General features: G+C 37.4%; 1 protein-coding gene across 2 annotated transcripts; it reads left to right on the top strand.

Moving 5' to 3' along the window:
* On the top strand, positions 1-22,940 carry LOC149957408 (cytochrome P450 4V2-like). Of its 2 annotated transcripts, XM_090164792.1 has the most exons (11): positions 1-208; positions 9,417-9,529; positions 11,334-11,422; positions 14,465-14,655; positions 15,896-15,959; positions 16,283-16,406; positions 17,871-18,014; positions 18,342-18,512; positions 19,445-19,511; positions 20,826-20,996; positions 22,593-22,940. In XM_090164792.1, exons 1-11 carry the CDS (start codon positions 19-21, stop codon positions 22,751-22,753), a joined length of 1,485 nt encoding a protein of 494 aa, XP_090020918.1. In that variant the 5' UTR covers positions 1-18; the 3' UTR covers positions 22,754-22,940. The 2 variants fall into 2 exon arrangements, with proteins under 2 accessions (XP_090020918.1, XP_090020919.1); XM_090164793.1 differs by lacking the exon at positions 22,593-22,940 and having other exon boundaries at positions 20,882-20,980.
* Positions 22,941-24,699: the final 1,759 nt, after the last annotated feature.

Here is a 24,699-nt window from a genome sequence, read left to right as displayed (position 1 = left end):
ATTTGAATTTAGGCTAGAATGGAAGCCATTGCCACCATTGCGTTGGCGTTAATTTCTGCAGTTGTATTTCTTTTAGTGTATTTGTTCAAAAGTGTAAATAGTGAAAACAAAAGGGACTCCGAAATATCCAGCATGAAAACCCTGCCCTTCTTAGGACACTTGCATTACTTCTTTAACCAGGCGAGAGAAGGCGCTGCTAAAATGACAAGTAAGGACAATTGCTTTTATAATAATATAAAGCCCGAATATGTCAAACGAGCGTCAAATAAATAATCGCTCTCGTTTAAAGTCAATTGTAATTCTGCGAGTGTAGTGATTAAGGGGTGACATTTGCGTTAAAATTCATAGAATGAGCCGAACGAAATGTTAGTTTACTAAAACGATCTCAACGGTATCAAGAAAGACAGTTCCATCGATTTAAAGCGTCGTCGTTATTTGAGACAAAGTACTGATTGAATAAAAAATTAAGCTTACATTTCTGCGAAAGAAGTAGTTTAGTTAACAAGTTGGCAAGCCAAAATATACTTCTCCTCGGAAGAATCGTCCCTAGTGGTATTAATTTCTCGAGATGAACTTTAAAGATATATCTCCGCAATTCATAATTATTTACTAAAAACGTAATACCGGTTCAATCCCGCCTGGTATAAAATTTAAATTATAATTAAAATAATTCTGCCGAAACAACCGAGTTTAATTTATTCAGAATATTATAAATTTAGTAGTTACAACAAGAGGCTGCGCCGCCGCTGCCGATAATTTTTAACGGGCCGTTCGCGCCGCCGCCGATTGTTCGAAAATCGGTGCACGCCGCCACCGCCACCGCCGACACAAAGAACGGCGCGCCGCCGTTTCTTTTTTTATTTCTTAATACACTTTTTTATGGTATATTAAGCTTGGTTTTCATTTACGCGAAAATAACTGCAATTGAACACGACGTCGAACGTCCAATTTTGGTTTTCAGATTTCGGTCGACGCAGATTAATAGCATTTTCACTTAAAATTGTTAGCGTCAATAGATTCCAGCATTGCTATCTTGGCTATAGAGAGTCACTAATATAACCAAGGCTTATCCACATTTTAATTATCTTTAAATTTAAATGTTGATTGGTTTATCGATATATTTTCTAAAATTGCATTTTAATAATCAGTGGCGGACTGGGTCTAATATTTTTTAGTTGCTAGGAGACTAAGGGTCCCAGATTTAACAACTATAACGCTACCATGTTTACGGAGGCCCACTTCATGAACGGTCCATGGGATCCACGCCATCGGGCAGATTACCTCTATGGCCAATCCGAGACTAATAATAATTTTTTACTTGAAATTCAATAAATGAAGCATTTAATATACTGCATTTTAGACGTCCAATACGTTTATTAAATCACATAATAATACCTTAAATTATATTTAAATGGAAAATAACATATGAAAATAGCAATATGTATGTTCACCGTGCGATGATAACCTTCGGCAGCAAAAATGATATTATTTTTAACTCGGATTTATTTCTGATTGGAAGGCTCAGAGCGTCAGTGGCGTAGCCCGAAATTCGTCAAAGGGGGTCCAGGAATGTTAATATTAAGTGGGGTTTCGAGAAGGTGGTGTCAATTTAGTATAGTCAAGGTAGGCCCAGGGAGTTGACATTGAACCCTCCTTGTATACGCCACTGCAGAGCGTTATCGTGGAGCATGACCAAAAAAAAAAGCCAATATCGAGCCTTCAACCGAATTTCGACCCGGCATAACTGCGAATAATTTTGGTTGTCGTTTGACGACCAGCCAGTGGCCAAGCTCGGAAGGACCATGAACTAATTAATGTACTTTAAAACATTAAAACAAACGTTTTACAAATTGAGCCAGGCCCACGTGTTTTCCAGTTGCTGAGCTACATTTGTATTTTCCCTCCCCTCACCCCTTTTCCTTCTTTCCCGGTTATCATTAGTGAGTTAGTTCCTAACTCCGCCACCAGAGCGCACATTTAACAATCGCCCGAAGCATGGAGGAAGAGAGAGGAGGCTTTATGAATAACCTTTTTACCCCGGGAGCTTGATGCTAACTCCCACAGGGTAGGTGAGTGGGGGCTGACAAAAAAAGGGGATCAGCCCCCGTCAGTTTTCGTGTGGTCTCACGCGTTCCCTATTTGGCGCCCTCTTTTAGTGTTTAGCCGTACTCGGTGTAATTTCACAACGGGCAACAATTTCAACAAAAATAGAGGGACCCAACTAGAGAACCCGCCGCCCGGCCGTAAGAGTTGACGGGTGCTGATCCCCTTTTTTGTCAGCCCCCACTCTCCTACCCTGTGGGAGTTGGCATCAAGCTCCCGGTGTAAAAAGGTTATTCATAAAGCCTCTTCTCTCTTCCTCCATGCTCGAAGTAAATATTCGAGAACGGGGCGTCCCTTTGCGAAGTACATTAATTAGTACATGGAAGGACTAACACCAGTTGGTATTTGTCCTTGCCCTTCTGGTCGCGTGTTTTTTAAACTGTCGCTATAAGAAATAGTTCTAAAACTTATACAAACGCCGGCGTACGCCGCCGCCGCCGGTCATTTTGGCCACGCCGTAGACGCCGCTGCCGTGGGCCTAAACACCGGCGTATGCCGCCGCCGCCGACCCATATCAAATCGGCGCAGGCCTCTAGTTACAACAGTGAGTTTGACGTACTAACACAATGCACAATTGAATTTAACCCTATTTACAGTACAAGTTTATCATTTTAATATAATACGAAGCAAAATATAAAGAAATAAATATCTACAGAGGGTATTTGTATTTTCTCGCTTACGAAATATTTGCCGCATTATCACGACCCGTTCACTTTTCGGGGCGTGATTCTTGAAAAAAAATCCCTCGATACGATGGAAATCGAAATTCAACTTTTTTTTGTAGAGACAATGTCGCCCTCTATTGACAGTTACGCAAACTTCTAGTATAGTTTATGGTTCCCCGTCCTGTTTTAGTCGCCCGCTTTTGGGACTATGGCTTCTTCCTCGGAATTTGCCGGCGTTTCTCAAGGTATGGAGTTGGCTGAAGATGACTCTTCCGGCTACATCACCGTGGATCGCCGCGGCCGGCCGATAAACCGCGCCAAGCGTTCGCGCTCGCCGAGCGTTGGGGAACATTCCTACGTACGTGCCCCCCCCCCACCGCGAATTCCAGGACGTTTCGGTGACCGGGGCACCCCCTCGCTGGGGTCTCCCCCCCCCCTCCGCCTGAAGCCGTCTTAAGAAGGAGAGAAATTCTCAAGCCTGGGTACAAAACAACTTCACGTGTATACCGTTGGTGCTTTCGGCGAAGGGGTCACTTTTCAGCCCCTCCCACAGGGGGACCTGCTGGTCTTCCCGAAAACAGAGGAGCAGGCTGCGGCTGTCAAATCAGCGACCACTTTCGGAGTTTTCAAATTTGGAGTGGCGGGATCCCAGACGGCATCGGAAGTGGCTCTACGGCGACTTATTCATGTCCCGACGGACATTACCAAAGCGGATATTGAGGAGGCCTTACACTCCAGGCAGCAAGCGGTCATTCGGTCCGCCGTCTAGGTGGCCGTTCCAATACGTTTCTCATCGGCTTTCCCAAGGAATCCGTTCCGAGGAAAATCTTCGTGTATGGCATGGCTTTTGGGGTTCTAGATTACACCCCTCGTCCACTACAGTGTTACAAGTGCCGGCACTACGGGCACATTGCGTCGGCTTGCAGAACCCAGGTGGCTCACGAGATCTGCGCCACATGCGGAAAGGATCACGTCTATGATCCTACTCAGAGGTGCCCACAGCTCTAAGTCTTCAGAGTGTCCTTCTCTGAAACGGGAGCAGAAAGTACTACAAGTCCGCCGCACAGAGGATGTCTCCTTTAGAGAGGCACGAGCAATCGTCCGTCAAAAATCATACGCCCACGTAGTGTCACGCCCCAGGAGTAAAACCCCACGCAGGCCGCCACCGTCGGCTGCGTCCGCTCCAGCGCTACAGACGCCCGCGCCTCTGGGTCTTTTTTCGGCTGCTGATATTTCTCTGATGGTGGCGCACATCGTGGTCGCCGTTGTGGAAACCTACGAAAAGATCCAGGACACCCAGGACAAACGGTCAGTCTTGAAATCTCTTGCGGCTTCTCTTACCGCCGGATTTGTGGTCAGGGCACTACCACTCAGGATGCCTTCACTTCACATCCTACTGGAGATGATTAGCGTCCTCCAGTGGAATGTCAACGGCGTTCGTTCTCGATTACCGGATCTCATTGACCTTCTCGGTGACTTACACCCCAATATTATCGCGCTTCAAGAAACTTTTCTCTCTCCAACGGATACAGTCAATCTTCATTTCGGCTGTTATGAACCCTTTCGTGCGGACAGGGTTGTCCATCGCCCTTCGCCTTCCGGAGTTCGTGGTGGTGTTGCGACTCTCGTCGACAAGTCTCTTCCGGTAGTCCGTCTACCATTTCCAGCCTGTGTCGGTGTGGAATCTCTAGCCTTGAAGATTCACTCCTCCGTTGGATGGTTCACCCTCTTCAACATCTATGATCCTCATAGTAAAGCCACTAAGACGTTTTTCGACCTTCTCCTTCGGGATGTAACCACTCCCGTCTTAATCTTAGGCGATTTCAATGCCCATAACATTCTCTGGGGCAGCTACAAGACAGACGCACAGGGCCGCCTCGTCCAGACTTGGCTGGAAGACCACGACAATCTGGTCCTCCTCAACAGCGGTGAGTCGACTCGTCGGTAATCACCGCTATTCATGACTTATCCGACGGGTACTCCTACTCAGTGACTCTTTTGTGGTGTCCTGCTCACGTCGGCGTAGTGGGCAATGAAACGGCGGACGGTCTCGCGGATGTCACCAGTTTTCCGCGTCCCTCCAAGGTGGACTTTTTCCTCCCGGCTACGCTCTCTGAATTGAAATCCGCTTGTAGTAAAGTGGTTACCAGTGCTTGGTGGGACTCCTGGCAGAACCGCGCCACCTCCTACGCGCTCAGGGAAGCGAAGCCTAATCCGGGCTCTCGCGAGATTATGCGGCGGCAGCTTCCCAGGCGGGATGACACTCTTTTGGCGCGCCTCGGCTGCGGACGCCTTCCCACGAAAGCAACTCTCTTCCGCTTTAATTTGAGTAGCTCGGATTCTTGCTCGAAGTGCGGGGCGGTAGATACCGCGGAGCACATTCTCTTCGCCTGTCCATCCCAAGTTGCAGCACGGCGAGGTCTCCTTAGTAGTCTCCATAAGAGGGCTCTTCCCGTCTCCCTGACTGTTGTGTTGAAAGCGGTCCACGCCGGATTTTCAGACGTTATTTCCGCCACTTGTGCTATACTTCGCAACGCTGTTCGGACTTGATAACTTTCTGCGGACTATTATTATCTCGTTTCTTTTTTTTGTTATTCGATTTGTCGCGTATTTTATTGCATTGTTCGCTTTTAGTTTGTTAATTTTTCCATTTGTTTTATTTTGAATCTGGTGCGCTTGGTGTGAAGGCTCATTGCTATATACACCAATATTCATTCTCGTTATTTTGCCCCCCCCCCCCGATTATTGTTTTTTTTCTCTCGCTATTTTTCTCTTTAGTTTTTTTTTGTAATCCGATAAAAAAACACGTTGGCTTTAGTTTCTGTAGTTATTTGAATAGCATATATAATCCTCAGTAATCCGGGATTAGGGATCCCTCAGAGAAGAGAGGAGCAGGAGACTCCTGGTGTAGGGTTGAAATGAAGAGTTACATTTAAGTTAGTTAATTGTCTTTATAGTTGTAATTACCTTAATGGTAAAGTAATAAGTATAGTTAATGATTAGTAATTAAAGTTTAAAGTTGATATCGAAGTATTTTTGAGTCGGCTAAAGCAATTGCCCCTCGTGTCCGAAGAAGTGTCTTCAGTGTGAGCAAGCCGTGAACTTGTGCGGTTTAAGTCTTTTTGTGTGATATGAACCATCATAGTTCTTGTGTGTCAAGAATAGTCAAGAAAACCAGATCAAAACGAACTTAAGTACTTCTTTTACTTTATTAATTCAACATTTCTGTTATTTTGTTTGAGTGTATATTTTTTGATACTTAATTACCGATATAACCTATTTCCGGCCCATCTATGAACTGTCACCCTGAAACCGGCAGTCCGTGGAGATTTTTCGACCCCGTAGATTCTCTTTGTTTAAGTCATTTCTCTTTTGAAGACCTGTCGGTATGACTCTAGTTTAATGAGTTGGTATATCTTTAGTAATTAATTCTATAAAACCGTCCTTATAACTTAAAATTAATCTCATTATGATTAGAATCTTCCGTCCTGGTTGTAGTTAGGCCTCCATACACACTAGTTTTCAATCTTATAGCGGCCATCCAGCGCCCTTAAGTCTTAACGCTAACCCTTAGGCCTTGGAGCGACCATCCAGTACCTCCATGTGCCGCCCTACCTATAAACTGAGTCTATACAACCCTAAAAGGATCATTCAGTTCCTAAATAATTTTGTCGAAACCTGTTATATAACTCAACCAGGTAATATCCTTCGTAATTTGGTGAATATATAACTGTGATAAGACTATCAGTGTGATATTAAATCTTTACTATTTTTTTATACGAATTTGAAACACTCTCTTTCACTATCTTACATTGGGTTAAACCATGGGGTCCTAGGATCCAAACAAATAAATTCGAAATTGCGACGCAGGGAATTATTTCGTCCTTTATTATCCCTGGAATTTAGCGCTCGTCCCTCTAGATTTCCCACTTTTCGGCCCACGACCTGCTCGTAAAGTGGTGCACGTCGTAATAGCATCTTTAACGCTCATTATATTTCAACACTCGCCCTTGATGAAGATACCGTAGAAAAAGCTATATTCGACATCTGGTAGTGGAAGACTCGTAGACTTCCTGCAATTATTAGAACGTGCAAGAAACTAACAGATAAAACCAACCCATTGTATAATAGGTCTTAAACAATCAAAAATATATGGAAAGACCAAAGTTAAGGCGAAAACCACAACTACAAATGAAAGCACTAATAAAAACGGCGTAGGCTCATGGCGGCAACCCAACGAAGCCGATAAAAATCAATGAAAATAAAAAATTGAAGACATGAATTATCCCCCACATTATCAACAAACAAAAAAATAACAAATAGAAAAATATATAATAATTACACCACTAAGAAACAAGTTAATTAAAATACTTAGGAATCGAGAAAAAGTCAATCTAAATACCCTCAGTAATAAACATTGTATAACCCAATCAAGCAACAAGGTAATTCATATAGCCACGGTTATGAATATTGTTATAGAAAAAAAAACACCTTACCGTTAACAATTCCCAGCTTATAACGCACACCAAAAAAAACCTTAACTGAATAGAACAGTCTATACAACAGCGCATATCTCAAAATATAAAACCAACGTAACCACATTAATGAAAATGTATCACACATTTAAAGCCGATAAGAAAACACTTTAAATAAATTACGAAGTTACGAATAAAGTAAGCTAAACGAAAAAAACGCGTTGTATACCACTTGAAATTATATTCATAAACGAATTTTTACGGTTCAAAAATAAATCAATACACGTCAAACCAACGCCACCGCATTAATACAACTATATCTAAGTCGATAATACAACCGTTTAATAAATTACAAAAAACTAACTAAATGGACAACCCCCGGTTCTACCCAGGGCCGGATTAAGACTTTATGGGGCCCTAGGCCCAAGTTAATATCGGTGCCCCCTTTCAATAGTGAGCGAAGCGAGCTAGGCGCTTCCTCAATTTATAATTGAGAAATGGAATGAAAATTCGTTTTGCTGCCAGATTTAGTATGTCGTCAGGGGCTAGACGGCAGTCCGTCAGATAATGTGACAATCTAACGTTTTTGGTTCATAGGGGTGGACGAATTTACTAAAATTACTCGGGAAAATATTTTGGGAAAAGCAAATGATTAAAGTTTTGTACCTTTTTTTCGAACCCTCTTGGTGCCCCTTGTAGGCTTGGTGCCCTAGGCCCAGGCCTATTCGGCCTACTGGTTAATCCGGCCCTGGGTCTACCCTTTACCCATCTTATCTCTGCTGACTGCGCTAAAACAAGATTTGAACTTTAAAATTTCATACGTAAAAATGTAGACTTTAAAAACTATTAATATAATCTTCCGCTTAAGCTGAGTTTATAATTTTCAATGAACCGTAACATGTATCGGTGGTTCTGTGGTAGAACGTCTGCCTGTCATGCAGGAGGACTCGGGTACGAATCCCGCTCGATTCAATGGCAATTTGATAATAAGACGAATACCGTGAACAATTGGTGGAAACCCTTCGCATTGAACGTTGAGACGTTAACCGTAACCCTCAGCACTCGGGCCGTCCCAAAAGTCAGTTAGAAAAAGTTGGAGAAAATATACCCATACATACAAAACGCACACAAAACGAACTTATCACCCACATCTGCCATAACGCTAACTCAACATTCCAACAATATACATACACATTACAATAACAAAATTTCCAATAAAACTGAGTTGAAACCGTCGCGACGGTGCGCGTTAACGAATAAAACAACCAAACCCGCCCCACCTGCAAATTTATCCGTTAACGCTCACCGTCACACGGTGGTCTTGCCTCCCTTTAAACTGCAAAACACGGTTCACGACTGTGCCCCGGTAACGCATTCGCAGCCCACAGACAGACAAACACACACCCTTCGGAGAGATAACTATTGGCGGTTGTAGGAAGAAGGTAACAACGAAGCATATAGTTGCTTACAGTGGTGGATTACCCAACATTGTCTTAAAACCAAAAACACTTTTACATGAAGGACATTTAAAAATTTGTGTCGGGGACTTCAAAGAAACAGTCCGCCGCTTCCTCATAACTTTGTTAAATAAAAGTTTATTTAGAATGTATAAATTAATTTTATACATTTAAACTAAGCAACACCAGAGTAATCATCTTATACTACGTCCGATTAAATGAAATAAATAAGTTTTAACGATACGTCTTTAAATTGCGATGCCTATTCTTTAAGGTGGTAAAATCGAAAAGTCAAGGTAAGTGTTGCAAAGCAATTCATATACTTTTTTTAAACGCAGATTGAACTGCTTACTAAAATATGCAATCATTCATTATTTAAGTAGGGTTAACAGGACTTAAACGAGTATAAATTTTATTTTATTAAAACTATTGCAATTCGTAGGAGACTCTTACACTTGATTAATGTTCTCAAAAAATCGGTGTTACCATCTCATACTTCTTCAGATTAAGTATAGTTATTAAGTTTTAACAAAACATCATTAAATTTGCGAAACCCTATTTTTCACTGTGGTAAAATAGATAGATCAAGGTAAGTGTTGCAAAGGAATTCGAATAAATAATTTTTTTAAACGCAGATATAACTGATTACAAAAATATGCTTTGTCTCCCAAGTCTGATTACAATCATTAAAGTAGTAATTTTATAACTTGAAACAGCTGTGATGCACGTTTTGACTGCAATGGGAAAACTATTCAAGGATGAAGACATGTTCTACGTAAAGATGGCTAATAAGAAGATACTAGTTTTAACCACAGCTGATAGTGCCGAAGTTTGTAGTTCTTCATTTGGCTTTTCACTTTTTATTACCGACACCCTTAGAATTTATTTTTAACAACTCCCAATTTTAAACAATAAATATAAAGGGTATCCACTAAAAACAGAGCCAGAGTTAATATTTGGAAAGCTTTTTTTCTTAGGAATTTTATAAGTTCAGATAGTATAGCACGAACAGGGAGTCATAAGATGATACAAAACTCTATGAGGTTGAACCATGTGCTGAATATTATACAAAAACTATCTAAGGAACCGATGGATTAAGACTCCGTTTTAATTAGAAAGGTCTGCGCGTACGTTATTTATGTCCACGTGGTTCGGAACCGATGTAAATTGGTCAATAGTAAGCCAAGAAAATAAACATAAAAAAAAACGAAGGTACGGCACCAACATTAAAATTTGGTTGACCTTGAAACATGCAACGTCAATTAACTTGTATATTGAAAACCATCAGTTTTAAGGTCCAATTGAATTCAATGAATCTATTATTTGAGCTAATTGATATACTTTTAATGATGATAAGTAGTTATTGGGGTGAAGGATTGGTTACCACTTTCGCGTCGCATTAAGATGGACCGGGTTCGACACCAGTTTGTGGCACTGGGTGAAAACCCGGAACAACTCTTTCTTCGTTGAGTTTGCAAGTTTTGTACCCGCTGGTTTAAGGGTTTTTCCCTCAAACTATTCAGGTTCCCCTTCCATAAACACTTTTTGAGGTTAACGTTAATAGTTAGGGTAAGGGGCTGTTTGCTCGCTTGGCATGAAGGGCTTGCCACCAGCTTCCTACGCATTGTAACCCGGCCACCTGAATTAATGGCTTTAAAAGTCGCTTGATGACTTAGGCTGAAGGTGCTGTCTTGGGTGATAAGCCTAGCTGATGATAATTATTATTGTTATTAAGTTTTATTTATGTTCTTCTTGGTTTTTAGGTTATGTGTTTAGCTTCGGATTGGTCAATTAACGTCGTTCCGGAGCTATTTGGTTATAAAATACAATGGCGAGCACCAAACGGTTCCCGAGATAGATTTCGAATGACCTTCCATTGTTCAGGGTCATTGAGTTTTAAATAATGTAACGTAACACTGCTCATGCTATGCGTTCTGAAAATATTAAATTCGTAGGAAAAATAGCTTGTCAAATATTAGCTATGGATAGTTTTTCTGCACATCTTTAAATGACATTAATTGTAGTTGACGAAGATGAACGTGTTAAATTCACCATCAGTATCAGTCTCATATTTTGGAGCACGTGGTCGAAAACACAAAGTGGTTTTACGAAGTCAAAATTAAAATTGTTTACATATAAATTCGTTATAATATTCTAAAATATTGGAATAAATTATCTTCATATTTTTCATTGTTAAGTAAAGCACGTGGTAAAATCTGAGCCGGTATTCGGTGTCTTATTCCACTAGTAGTGAAGGGCACTGATCAGCTCATTAAGGAAAAATGAGCGCAAAATTATAGTTATCAATGAGAATTTATCGGGAATAAGGCGACGTTCATTTCCATCTCTCATATGAGCGCTTAAAGATAAGAGCGCCGATCATGTTTCTAAATCGGGTTCGAACTGGAGCAAATATCAGGATAGCGAGCAAGAGCGGAGTGGCACTTGGAACAAAATGCCCATTTCCAGCTTCCAGGTTTCCACAAAATTGCACATGTGAAAGTTATGTGTCAAAAAGGCCCAGATACAAATTACTCTTTGAACAATTTTAGAGGATAATTAGATAAGCATATTATGTTAAGAGTGTAGCTAAATTATATTCTGTTGCAATAAGAATATCGTTGTATTTGCAGATACTGTTAACCAGCCGAGAAGAACTAGATAAATCCGATATGTATAATCCTCTAAGAACATCAGTTGGAAAGAGCATATTTGTTGCAAAGTATGAAAAATGTTTTGACGAGAAATAATAGACGTATGCAATTAAAATGTCGCTCGAAGACTTAGGCCAAAGGTGGTTCCTTTGGTATTAGTCTAGCTAATTATTGTTATAATTATATTTAAGCTAATGGAAGACACTGATTTGATAAAAAGAGTTACTAAACATGTACTTAGGAAAGCTCGATTCGTGGGTCATTCCATGTGAAATCAGGCAATTTCAAAAATTTGCCCCACGGCACCATAACCGATTTTGATGAAATTTTAAACAGTTAAACTTTAGACCTTTTTAGTGGTAGGTTCAAAATTTTAAGTCTTAATTCGATATTGTTTCTGAGATATTAAATTTTTAAAAAGGCCTTACAGACGGTAAGGAGATGTCACGTTCCAAATCAAGTGATTTTGACACCCGATATCTAGAGAATGACTTCAAAGAAAAAAATTAAACTTTTTTTACTGTTTAAGTGGGTGGTATAGAGTATATCTATCTCAAAACCCTTCCTCGAAACGGTTCTGTTTTTTCGTCGTAAACACAAAAATTTTCATGTAAACGAATAAATAGGCACATAAAAAAACCGATAATTTTCGAATTACTATCGGATCAGAAATTCTAATAAACGTTTCTGATAGTGTTTGCCCTGTAGAATTCGAAAATTATATCATTTTGCACTGCGACCAAAAGTTGATTAGATAAAGAACACCAAAAATGATAAAATATTAAAAATAACAAAAACACGATAGCTTTCAAAGCCGTGCCAAGGTACCTACGCAATTGAAAGTCCTCCAAAAGTATACATTGCCTGAAAGCTTTTGTTTTATTGGATATAATATCCAAAATTCAAAGGTGATATAAGATTCCTTCATAAGTAAACATGATAACAAACTAGAATGAAAATTAAAAGAAATTGCGACTTTGGTGGGCGTCACAATATTACGTAAAACGCTTTAAAAGCGAATACATTGAACAGACATTTATTTTTTTGTGGATCAGGTCGTGTACAAAATGTTTACTATATTATTGAGGGAATGACGAAAAAAATTGATGATCTTTTATATCTTTGATTTCTTCCTAAGTTACGTTTATATATTTTTTTTAAATACGCGTGAAGTTGAAAATTTAACGTAACGACTGTCCAGACACTGAAGCCAGTCATATTTGTTTAGCAAAAATTTAGTTTAGTTTAGTGTACTTTTTTGGGTTCGTCACGAGTCGCACAATAGCTGTATTGTGGTTTTTAAACTCAATTCGGCATTTTCGGTGGCTTTGGCCATTGAGTTGGGAATAAATAGAGGTACAACTAAATCTGGCCGGCGCGGGACCAAATTCGTTCCACAAGGAGACTTTATCAACTCATCATTCTACCGTGGCGGCATCTGTCTCTAGTGGTGGTAACTATATTGCAATTGAATATTTTCACGAATCTGATGCGAAATTGAAATGTATGATTTATCGTAACAAACCAACCTTTGAAGTTGTTTAAAAATAATTTGATTCTGTCAACACGATCCTTTTTAACTCAAGTTACGATGAGTTAGCTAATAATTATTTATTTTTAGCCATATAACTTTACAAAATATAGATGGCGCTACCACCTAATTATAAAGATGAATTTCGTTCAGTCATATCAGAACAGATCCCGCGTAACCATGGCAACCGAAATCTTAATTGTAATTCTAGCAGTATTATTCCCAATTCAATGGAGCAGTATCGCTCTGTAACTTTGGACTAGGGTCGCCCTTTTGAGGGCAGTTTTTTATCTATAGGAAAACACATGGGTGACTCTATATAATTTATTAGTTTATTAGTCAATCTAACTACAATGTACTTTATAACCAATACAGAAGCGCGTGAACGAAAATTTAAGGCTCACCTGAACGCCAAAACCATCGAAAATGCCGAATTGAGTTTAAAACCACAATAAACTAACGTGGGACTCGTGATGAACCCAAAAAAGTACACTAAACTAACTAAATTTTTGATAAACAAATATGACTGGCTTCAGTGTCTGGACCATAGATATAAGAAATGTATATAAAGGTCTAGATAAATTTCGGGGCGTCTAATCCTAACATAAATTACGGAATTGACACCTAGCAGACACTTAGTACTAAGTGCTTGACCTTTCCGCAGGCCGTAGTCTTTAGACACCATCTGTTGGTGACTTTTAGTTTAAATTTTAAGCCGGAGACAATGGCTCTCGCGACGATAGCACGAGCTTTCTTACCGATAGATAGCGCCTTATAAGGATAGCCTGCAGAAATTACGTGTTTCTGCTAGCTGTCACCTCCGTATTCACTCCCTTTGAAATATTTTATCTAGACCTTTATATACGTTTCCTATATCTATGGTCTGGACAGCCATTACGTTAAATTTTCAACTTCACGCGTATTTAAAAAAATTATATAAACGTAACTTAGGAAGAAATCAAAGATATAAAAGATCATAAATTTTTTTCGTCTTTCCCTCAATAATATAGTAAACATTTTGTACACGACCTGATCCACAAAAAAGTAAATGTCTGTTCAATGTATTCGCTTTTAAAGCGTTTTACGTAATATTGTGACGCCCACCAAAGTCGCAATTTCTTTTAATTTACATTCTAGTTTGTTATCATGTTTACTTATGAAGGAATCTTATATCACCTTTGAATTTGGATATTATATCCAATGAAACAAAAGCTTTCAGGCAATGTATACTTTTGTAGGACTTTCAATTGCGTAGGTACCTTGGCGCTGCTTTGAAAGCTATCGTGTTTTTGTTATTTTTAATATTTTATCATTTTTGGTGTTCTTTATCTAATGCACTTTTGGTCGCAGTGCAAAATGACTATTATTCTCACAACGTCTTCAGGTGGCGTGAGTGTCACGAAGAACATCTTAAGCAGACGGCTTAAAGTATTAGGCGATGGATTTAAGATATGAACTTTCCCATAAGAAGCGTAGCCAGGGGGATAAAGGGGTAACGTGCCCTCCCTACCCGAAATGTATCAATGTACGCAGATTTCGTGTATTAAATATTCCACTGAATTGTGGTGCACTACTTTAGAGGTGACGAAGACTACCTTAAAAGGAGAAGAATTCTATCTGAAATCTTCCACAAAGAGAATTTGTCTGCCCTGGACCAAAATATGCAGCGCCACGTGTTGTCAGTGCTAGAGAAGATAAATCGACTGGACGACCATTCACAAGTGGACATTAGTGATCTTGTTAGCGAATACACGGGTAGACACGCATTAGGTGAGTATACTGTGAAGAGTTGGATAAATATTCGTGAAAATCATACAAAAATTGTCAGAGTATTTAAATAGAATATGAACCGTTAATCGATCTATCGAGGCACTGTGTCGTTATGAATCATAGATCTTAAATTTCCGTCTTTGGTTTCAAATACTAGAGTCTAAGGCTTTAAGCAAATCAGTCTATGGGAACCTTCTCCGTATTGGATGAAAACTTACTAATCATACGTCATTACGTCGTCTTTTCTCACAGTCTCACAAGCTTAAGAAAAGAAGATGTCGCAAACGCGGATACAATAAAGGGAAAGTGTTTATTCAGCGAGTAGACATTTTCACCTACTGGCCTTCGAAATAGGCCTATTTATTTTCTATATTTTCTGTGGACGTACGTCTTATTTATTTGTATGGAGAGTGTAGCGTGAGCGACGCTTTTCATTATAGTCCAATGTGTGCTTAACTCGCCAAACGAGGCGTGCTCTGCTGGCTGAGAACAATAATAAGAAATAAGTAGCACAACCAATTAAGCTATATTTATTTCAATTGTAATTATACAATTAATTGAATGATATTATAATTATTTCTATGACCGCCTTGAGGAGCTCAAGACAGAAATGAAATGAATATGTCCTTGCACAAAACCTTGGTTTACATTGTTATGCGTCCTAGTGAAAAATAACAGGAATGATATAGCAAAGATAGCTGTTATATTCGTAGTAAATTTGATTAACGAACCTGTGATAATCATTCATCTTGTGAAAAAAGGTGTCTTAATAAATGTTGCAACTGATATTCATTTGCTTCATTTTCGGGCCAGAGACCAGCCAGAACTAGTGATACCAGATATTTTAAGCAAATGATTGAGACTTCTGGCCAATATTTTAAATATCAAAGAAATAAACATTGTTATCACCATTAAAAATTCGCGAACTGTTTTAATATGCAGTCAATGGTTTAGGGTAAAGAATAATTCTAAGTGCTCAAAGGATAAACCAATTGAGCTGTTAGTTCAAAAGTCTTATCTTTTGGCTATATTATATGTGTTTTTAGTTTATTTCTATTAATCTAGTTTCAATAGAGAAATTTACCTTTTCTACAAATGGCATTAGAAACATTCCTGGTAGTTGCTTATAATGAAGTTAGTCCCGAAAATAATAGTAAAAAAATGGGTTTGGTTTAAACCACTTAACGTGAGGTTAACTAATGTTCATTACACCAAGTGCTTATACTCTGTTTGAATTTAGATTTCGCTTTGAAAAACCAACTGAACGAAAAGGGAAAAAATGATATGTTTGAATATATCGAAAGGTAATTATTGAAATGAATAATTTTTGGAACTATATTATATATTACGTCACAAAATTATAAATTACATCACAAGAGACCTTTAAATGAGTCCAACCTTCACACGCGCGCCATATAATTTCATTTTTATCAAACCATGTTTTAATTTAAAATTATTTTGAAGCCTCTTACTTTTAAGATTAAAGATGATTTCAGGGTCTCATATTTTAAAACACAACAAATTGCTTTAATCTGTTATTATTCTACCGAAACGCTAAATAACTATCGCAGGAACCTGCTTCAAGCTGTGTTTTCGATACTATATGGGATTTCGTCATTTCTTTCAGGTTTTTGGATATAATCGGGGTAAGAATGTTAGAACCTTGGATGCATTCGGATACACTTTTCAATCTGACACCATTGGCGAAAGAGAACAAAGAAGTATTTCAATTCATGTATCATCAAATGAAGGCAAGCTCAATTTATTATTCCCCTGCGATTAAAGATGGTGACACATTTCCTTTACTTGAGCTCAGAGTATATTTTTCCAGGGGCGTCGCTTGGAATATAAATTAGGGGGGATCATTTTGGCAAGCGCTATCCTAGGATACCAACAGCAGGTTGTCTTTAAGTTTCTTAGTTAGACTTTCGTAGGCCATTAAAAGATTACCTTGGGTGTAAGCCTAGCTGATTCTTATATTAACTATTATTAATGTTATTATAAAATAAATTAATTTATTTCCGTTTTTCTGATCAAGCAAACATTAAAGAAGATGGCCGGAAATATATCAAAAGATTAAAACTAAATCATAAAATCACCCGTCTAAGATTTATTTTCAACTTAACTAACGCGTAACATCCGCCCTAGTCTCTGTTAAATCTGGTGTCAGTAATGTAAAATTTAATATCTACGATAAAATAATTATTTCGATATAATTCGACAGAACTTTTCAAAAATGAAAACGTATTTTCAAATACCATAAGTATAGCCAACCGAAATAGTTTTTACACGTTATCACAATCGGCCAATATGTTACTTTTGCACGAGACTAATGTTAAGAACCTTATTCAGTGATTAACTTTTAAAACCGATAGATGGCGGTAAAGCAATTGAAAGTTTTCTCCTTTTTCCACTTACAAAGACCTAATTTCATTAATAAACTTTGATATATTACCAGGTTAAGGTAAGGTAAAATATTTCCAATGAAATTCTAAAAGAATCATGATGGCTCGCATTGTAGTAACAATTTTGGACATTGCTGTTGTTTACCGAACTAAACGGTTTTAGATATTTGTTAATCCAAAAACCCTCAAAGAAACCAAGAAATGTTACTTTTGAAACTCGGCGACCTTTCTCTGAAATGATTTGTAAGCTGCGATCAACGCCAGAATGTTGACTCTAAATCACAATTTTGTTTCAGTGGATCTAAGTGCTTACTTTTAATTTGATTAATAATAGCTACATTACTCACAATGTCAGTAGCTAGCTTTGCTTCCAGCGTTGGATCATTGAACACATATCCCTCTAGGATTTAAAATGGTCAGAAATAACTTAAGACACGATTTTCCAGCGTTAATTTGAGAAACTAACGACGTTAGTCAGGGCGTATAATTACTCAGCCTTACCTTGTAAAATGTAGAGATTAAATGTATGAAAATAATTAACCGTACGTTCATCATGTTATACTTTTTGAAGCGACTAAATGATGATGAGTATGCATTATATTTTGCTCCTAATCTATTTTTAAAACTCAGCAGTAGCCAATGAAAGTTCAGTTTTTAAACCAATAACATTAGAATAATATGATGGTTTATACTTAAACGTTTTGTGATCAATGTCTGATTTTGCTCACCTAGTAATGTTAAACAGTATGAGATATTAAAAGTTAAGATAATGTTTTTAAAGATTCTGTATTTCATTCAATAATTAAACAGAGTTTATGTAAAAGAAATGGCCGAACAGAAGGTGAAATTGATTACTTGAGCATAATGGACATAATACAGAAATTTCCGGAAAAATCCAAATATTGGAACAGATTTGAAGACGAAATGTATGACGTCTTGAGCATCATTTTCGCAGTAAGTACAGTATACTTTCCTCATCCAAAGCTTTTCGTAGTTAGTCCTTAAGAAGAGTCCGATTCAAACGATTCGGGAAACTTCTGCAAACTCATTTAACGACAGTCTGGGTGTAAGAATTTATATTCTTTTTGTCACGCGGCAGTGAAAGTAATAACTATGTCACGTATGGTTTAAGTGATGACTTAGTTAAGGGGACCAATCATTGATAATAGTGAATTTGCAAACAAACATTGTCTTATGTTTATTATCCTCTTACCTGGCAATCCTTTTCCAGAAATTTTACTTTGGCCGAGAGTGATAGAATTGTATTGTGTAACATTTCAGGCATTCGACACATCGCGAAACACTTTAGAGTGGGCTGCATTCCTGATTGGTCATAATCCGCGGGTGCAAGAGAAGATATATCAGGAGCTGACTGATGTCCTGGGAACGGATGAGCAGCAACTTACGTGGGAAAATATCTCCAAACTAAAATACCTCAAATGTGTTGTCAAGGTATTTTGCTCTTTTTAATGAATATTCGAAGCAGATAAATAGTCGGTTTTTGTTGTTTTATAACTTGATTATATCGGCAAATAACTGAAACAAACAAACTCCGAACTGTAGTTGTTGAAGAATAAATGATTGGATGCTTTAGGTGAACGATATTTAGTGGCGTAGCACAGGACACAGGGCAAAGGTCTCCCCGAATTGTATGGTTCTATGACTATCGATGTTTTAATGAAGAAACAGTAATGCTATTTATTGCACGGTTTTCAACTTGGTACCAAAAACCTGCGTACGTTACTAACGAAATCCCTGACAGAACGGAACGTGGTTGGTGTATCAAGCAAGCAAAAGGTCATAAGAGTAGATTTGAAAATTCAGATTTTCACGCCATCAGAACATTTTTAATCACTGCAAAAACATAAAGCCGCGCCCACACTTCGAATTGATGTCAATTCAAACCGATTTAAAAGGTTTCGAAAGAGTTGTGTTTACTAAGCTAAATCAATTTAAACTGATTCAAATCGTGTTCTACCATTTGCGTGTTAACGTAGATTAAATTATCACAAAAGTTAATAATCCAATGCTTTTCCCCCAAATTATAACTACAAAAACAAATATCAGGTTTAACCTCAATTTTGAACGGTATTTTATAAGCGCCGTTTAATATGAAGCAGAATTTTTTTATCATCTGACATCAGATGAAATTGTACTTCGTGTTTTGGAATTTTGTCAAAAATAATTACCTTCTTATGGTTTATTGTCCAAACACATTACCTCCTTGTAACATTTAGTAATTTGGTCATGTCTTCAAGGTCGTTTAAACTTTTTGAAATTTAAAAAACACGTTCCTGTTTTGTAAGGTTCAATGACCCATTCGCGAGATAAAACACTTCAAAATAAATAAATGTTTTGTAATTAAATTTCATGAACAATCAAAGGAGGTGTTGAGACTCTTTCCACCAGCTCCTATTCTTGGAAGAAAATTAAAATCGGAAATGAAAATAAGTAAGTATAATTATCAAATTACATTTCACACTCAAGCTTTATGCATTGTATCAATATTATAACTCATTGAAATTAAAGAATATTCAATAAGAAAGTGCAAAAATAAGTGTTAGTAGAAATGTTTATTTAATATGCTGTGTTTCATTTTAGTTTTAGTCAAAAATCAATCTAGCTGACTTGAAATAAAGAAGGCAAGAAATTTTTTTAGAAATTGAGTTTCTAGGATTGACTTTCATTCTTTAAATCAAATCATATTATTTACTAATAAATATTAAAATTCTTGATATTTTCCGTGCTCAATTGAAATGATTGAAACACTATGTAGATATAAACCATTATGTATTCCGAAATTGAAACTCAAGGGAAAAGGTTTCCCAACTCTATAAAATTTGATGGGGAAAGATCCCTCCCATGATCCAAATATTTATTTAGAGCATTTGGAATAATGCAATTATTCTTTGGTTTGATATTAATTCATTAAAACCTAAAACTCCTCATTGATTTCTTTGGGTATTTTTATGATCTTTGTTTTTATTATTGTGGTTTTAACTAAGCACAATTCCATTTTATTAAACTTTCATCACTTTACTTCCACTTTTAATTGATCAATTATATTTAAATATGAGAGAAGGTACCTGTTAGGTGGCACTTTAAAATTTTAGATTTAACAGAAGAAGAATTTGGAACGGTTGAGGGCATGAAATGAAACTTATTTGAAATAAAAAGGAATGGTTCTTATACCGGGGTGCTGGTTGTAACTTAATTGAATAAAGAGTGTCCACGACTGTGCATGTGCCTCCAGATATTCTCATCAGTACCATTTGTTAACCGATAAATGTCTTGTCTTTTATAGAATGAGTATAATCTAGCTTAGAACTGACAGTACAAGTATTTATTTTGATATTTATTTGGTCTTTTAAGAATAGGTACTTTCGATGATTTTTCTACAACACTGACTAATTTCAACTACTGGCCCTGTGTTCATAAATGGCATAAATTTGAGACATGCATAGCGAAAGGTTAAGAGAAAGATTAGGATTACTAGAGGAAATCCGTAATAGTAATTACAGGGAGCTGTTAACTCGCGTCGCAGGAAGGGCACATCACTATATTGTAATTGTAACCCGAACAATAGAATTAAAGGGAGTATAAGTCCCTAGATAATTTGGGCCTATAGTGGTGCTTTCGGTATTATCGTGGCGTTTCATTAACGATGAATAGAAAATCCAAATCTTCACATCATTAGACTATTTTTTTGATAACAAGGTAATCTCGTTTAACAAATGATGATTTATAAGATGTAATTATTTCCAGAAGGTAAAACTGTGCCGAAGGGAACCAACGTAATTGTTTTGATCTCGTTTATTCAGAGAAACGAACGGCACTTTGAAAACCCCGCCTTGTTTAATCCCGAAAGGTTCGAAATGGACAACATTCCCACTTTCGCCTTCATCCCATTCTCGTACGGACTCCGAAATTGCTTTGGTAATGACTTATTATTTATTGAAATCCTTTACGCTTATTTGTAGCTCAATCGCCAATAAATCTCGAAGAAAACTCGGTGACTTTTCTTATTTTTTGATGCTTCAAATTTTACAATAAATTTGTTAACGATTTACCGCTTCTATTTTATATTGGGTACGGTTAGTAACGCAAATGTGGGAAAAATCGATTTTTCTTGATGCGGTGTTATTTCTAGTCCGCGCTATTTTTAAAGATGGCGGCTATAAATATAATGGGGCTGGAAAATCAGAACAAGTTTAAAATATTATTTTCAATAATTAATGAATTGGTAAATGACGAAATTGTTGACGACAATATTGTTTATTCTAGAAACAATCTGTCTTTTATTAAAAAGTGAAAACGCCCTTGTAAAAGCTTATACGTTCAAATTAAATCAAAGACCTTTGACCAAACCAGTAGAATTGTTGAATAAAACCACAATTGTATAATTTTAACTCCTCGAACAGCTAAACTGTAAACACCGACGCGTTTACGTCACGACATCGGATGCCAATCGTGACATCAAATCAAAACGCCGAAAATGGTACAGTAACAAAAAGTGGGCATCGATGTTTTCGATGTGTGTTACTGAGCGTACCTTTCGTTCTTTCCATTTTTTAAGATGGCGTCGTGTCTTACGTTAAATATGCAATATACCTAGTTAACAAATCAAAGCTGAAAATTTCCGATAAATCAGTTGACAATTACGGCAATTTTCGCGACCTGAACATTGAAACTTAATAACCGCCATTTTTCAAAATAGGTGTGGCTTATGAAAGTGGCTCATACCAGAAAATTAGTTACAAAGAGCGTCAGGAATGTTAAGTATAGCAACTTAATAGCTTCATCACTGAAAATAACAGTGCAAAAGCGCTAGAAATAGTGAAAAAGATGAGATCCACTTGATACGGTTGGGTGACCTGTTGGATATTAATAGAGACCAAGACCGACGAAAACAGTCCGGCCGAGAAAGTCTAAGGCCCGAAATCGGCCTTTTACTTAGCTTGGTTTAAGATTATTCGGTATCTTCTAAATCGCGTTTAAAAATGACGCGGTTCAAACTTAAGCACAGTTAGGGATAACTAAACTGCTTTATAAACCCAGTGTCCCGATCCGGTAATTCGAGAGTTTCCAAAATATTTGTAGCTCTGACTTGAGTGTTCTAAATGGACATTTTGGCAAATTGTAAAATTGAGTCTAAAATCTTAAATAAGAACAACGCAGAAGAATTTAACTAAAAATATATTTTTATTTTTTTACTGTTTTTTTTTTAAATTGACGAATTTTAAATCGCCAAAAAGCTTAACGCGAATATTGCAAAATCATTTTCTAAATAGGTGTCTCCAAAACCTTTTACACCTGATTCTTTGAAATCGTTTTATGATTTTCGATAATTTATAGTGATTTTTTAAAGGCATTATCGTGGTAACATTCAAACTGTACAGCTATTTACTCCCTCCAGATTTCTTTCAAACATGTAAATTTTAAAACATTGATTTATTTTTATTTGGTTAATAAATGATAATAAAATATTTTAAGTTTCACCCAAATATTAACCTGATTTTTAAATTATTGTAGCACCTGCGTATGGATACAAGATCATGCTGTCATTTCTGGCTCACCTTTGTTTCAGATTCATTATTCAATCAGTGGATCGAGAAGATTCCGTATTAACCAAAACCACAATGGTACAAAGAGCAGACAAACCGATTCTGGTACGAATGATTTCACGACAGTGAAATCTTCCTTCCATGATGTTTTTTGAACTTATAACCAATTACTTTTGAATATTTGTTTGTTAAATTACCTTTTCCCTAACGATGAAACAACTACAAACTACTTTTAAAATCTTAAATCTAGGATGAATACTAGATTAAAAAAAAAGATTTTATCCCCACAAAAATTTCAATTTATTGATTAACAAATTATGCAAGATAAGAAAAGAATAATGAATAAAGGTTATCGAGATATGATTCATATTTCAATTAAACAAAAAAGTTCAATTGGTGCAACTTTTAGGCACTGTAAAAAGAAAGTACAACTAATGCACTACGTGTCGTCTGAGTCACTCTTATTTTTTCAGCTACGACAGATTTGAGCTTTTTACCCATGTCGTAATATTTAAGAAAATATTCATTGCCTTCGGATAAATAAAACGACACAGGTCATATCCGTTATTATCTGGAAAATAAGCATTGCGATAAACCATGTGGGATAACGTTTTCATAGACACCAAAGGAAATGTTTTAAATTTATCAACCCTTATGTACATTTTAAAATGACTGATTTTCAAGTCTAAAACAACACTTGTCGCCCTAATCTTCAGAGGTGTTTAAGCTTTTATTAATAATATTGCTGCGACTAATGATAGGCAAGCAAATCGTTAACTTTCTCTAAATGTAAAATTAGGTGCTTAAAAGTCTTTCAAAGCAAAACAGTACGTAGTTCTAATTGAAAAAGTACGTAGCTTTAAAAGAAATATTACGTCGCTTTTGATAAAACAGTATGTAGCTCTAAATGAAACCGTACGTTGCTTCAATCGAAACAGTATACAGGGTGCCTTCAATTGATCGACCCAGGCAATTTTCTCAAACCTATACCTTCTTCATTTTCAGTATGTACTCTCCCGGGGTAGAACGTTGTTTTTTGTAAATTTCAGAAAAATCGTGAAATTTTTAACGGTTTTAGAATTTGTAGCTTTTGAACGCTAGATGCTAGACGAAAAGTTTCACTGAGTAAGAGCATACTCGAAAACCTTTAATGGAGTTGGTATGGTCCAAATCGTACACTTTGTCACTGAAATAATAGGTCGTAAAAATAGCAAGTTGGTACTACCCAAATGTTTTTACGACTCATTTTATTGTAATGACTGTCTGTGAAAAATGAACCTTTTCTGATTCGTTTATAATGTGGGTCCGTTTTAGTATTTAAAGTGCCACCGCTGTGTTTGAAAAACATTATCTCTACGCGATCCGGTAAAAAAGTATGAATCGTTATATTCGTGAACAGCGGTCCAGGATGGTTGAGTTATAGTACCGTGATGGTCATCGAATCGCACGTTTAACAAGTCAGTTGTTTCAAATGTTATATCCTGACAGTCAACCAAATCACCACACTATTCTCCGAGCTGTTGCTGACTTCGAAGGAGACGGCAACGTGAATCCCAGATTCCGCTGACCTGGACGTCATAACACTAATATCGAAGACACAGTCATCGCCTACTTTGTTGCTTACCCTCGAGCAAGTATAAGAATTGCATGCTCTGATTTGGACTTGTCAAAATATTATGTCTGGAGTGTCCTTAACCACTGTAAATGTCAACCATTTCGTGCCACGCTCCACCAAGCACTTCACGATGGTGACAAGCGCCTTAGGTTGGATTTCGGTAACTGGTTCAGTACCATGGCGGATGCCAACGAAGATTTCTTCCGTTTGATCCTGGCGTCCGACGAGTGTTCCTTTGGTAGGGACGGCCCATTTAACCGCCCGAATAACCATATGTGGAGGGATGTAAATCCGCACTGGGGATTTACCCATCACAATCAAGTACAATTCCGCTTAAACTTCTGGGCAGGTCTACTAGGAGATCGCGCCATTGGGCCATTTTTTCTTCCGAATCGACTTAATGGGTTGAGCTACTTGGCGTTTCTACGAAATGAAGTAGCAGAAGCATTGGAAGATGTTC

Source organism: Leiobunum rupestre, chromosome 2 (assembly GCF_980474605.1).
Source record: "Leiobunum rupestre chromosome 2, qqLeiRupe1.1.hap1, whole genome shotgun sequence".
Classification (NCBI taxonomy): domain Eukaryota; kingdom Metazoa; phylum Arthropoda; class Arachnida; order Opiliones; family Sclerosomatidae; genus Leiobunum; species Leiobunum rupestre.
The sequence above is the reverse complement of the archived record's forward strand: the minus strand, read 5'-3'. Positions and strand labels throughout refer to the sequence as shown.